The 686-nt window shown below is 63.3% G+C and overlaps 1 protein-coding gene across 1 annotated transcript in view; it reads left to right on the top strand.

Annotated features, from left to right (window-relative positions):
* Positions 1-606, top strand: part of LOC104990928 (septin-5-like) — a 4,152-nt gene extending 3,546 nt beyond the window's left edge. The window contains exon 9 of the mRNA XM_010843256.1: positions 590-606. Within this exon, the coding sequence (XP_010841558.1) occupies positions 590-606 (17 nt within the window). The remainder of the gene's footprint in view (positions 1-589) is intronic.
* Positions 607-686: the final 80 nt, after the last annotated feature.

The following is a 686-nucleotide window of genomic DNA, read 5'->3' as shown; positions in this document are numbered from 1 at the left end:
AGCTAAGGCGGATGCAAGAGATGCTGCAGAAAATGAAGCAGCAGATGCAGGACCAGTGACCCCGCCGCAGCCCCACGTGCCATAACTATACTGCCGGCTTCCGGGCTGGCCCTTCCCACCCCCGGACCCCGACGGGCCTGGACTCGACGCCGGATTCATCTGGATCGCCCATAGGCCCGGGCGCGACCCCCAACCCCAGAGTGGCCCAGACCTGGTTTTTTTTCCCTCCTGTTCTCAGAGACGCTGGGTCACAGCCCCCAGCCAACCCTAATTTATTCTCAGCATCGACCCCTCCCCTCGTTTGTATCTGCTTCCCAGGGGCGTGGACGTTGGCCCCCCCACATCCAGACCTCTCTGGCTTTGGGGCGCTGGATCTAGGTTGGGTGGTCACTTGTGAGGTCTGCCCCCAACCGGAAGGTCACTGAATTGACTCCAGGCCCCATTTACATGGGCGGGAGAGCCGAGGCAGAGTGGGGGTGGGGGCCGATCCCCGGGACCCTGGCCTGTTTCCCGACTCCGGAGCCTCCCTTTGGGCCCCCGTGGGTCCTTCTTACCCCTTACCCCACTCACCAGGCACCTCTGTGCACAGGTTGGGAGCGGAAGTGATTAGGCTCCCTCCCGACCTAAGGAGGTCAGCTGGCTGCAGGCGACCGTAATGCGGCTGGGCTTCGCAGTGAATGCCCTCG

This window comes from Bison bison, unplaced genomic scaffold (genome assembly GCF_000754665.1).
Source record: "Bison bison bison isolate TAMUID 2011002044 unplaced genomic scaffold, Bison_UMD1.0 scf7180017847420, whole genome shotgun sequence".
NCBI lineage: Eukaryota > Metazoa > Chordata > Mammalia > Artiodactyla > Bovidae > Bison > Bison bison.
Note: the sequence above shows the minus strand (reverse complement) of the source record. Positions and strands in the feature narration are given on the sequence as shown.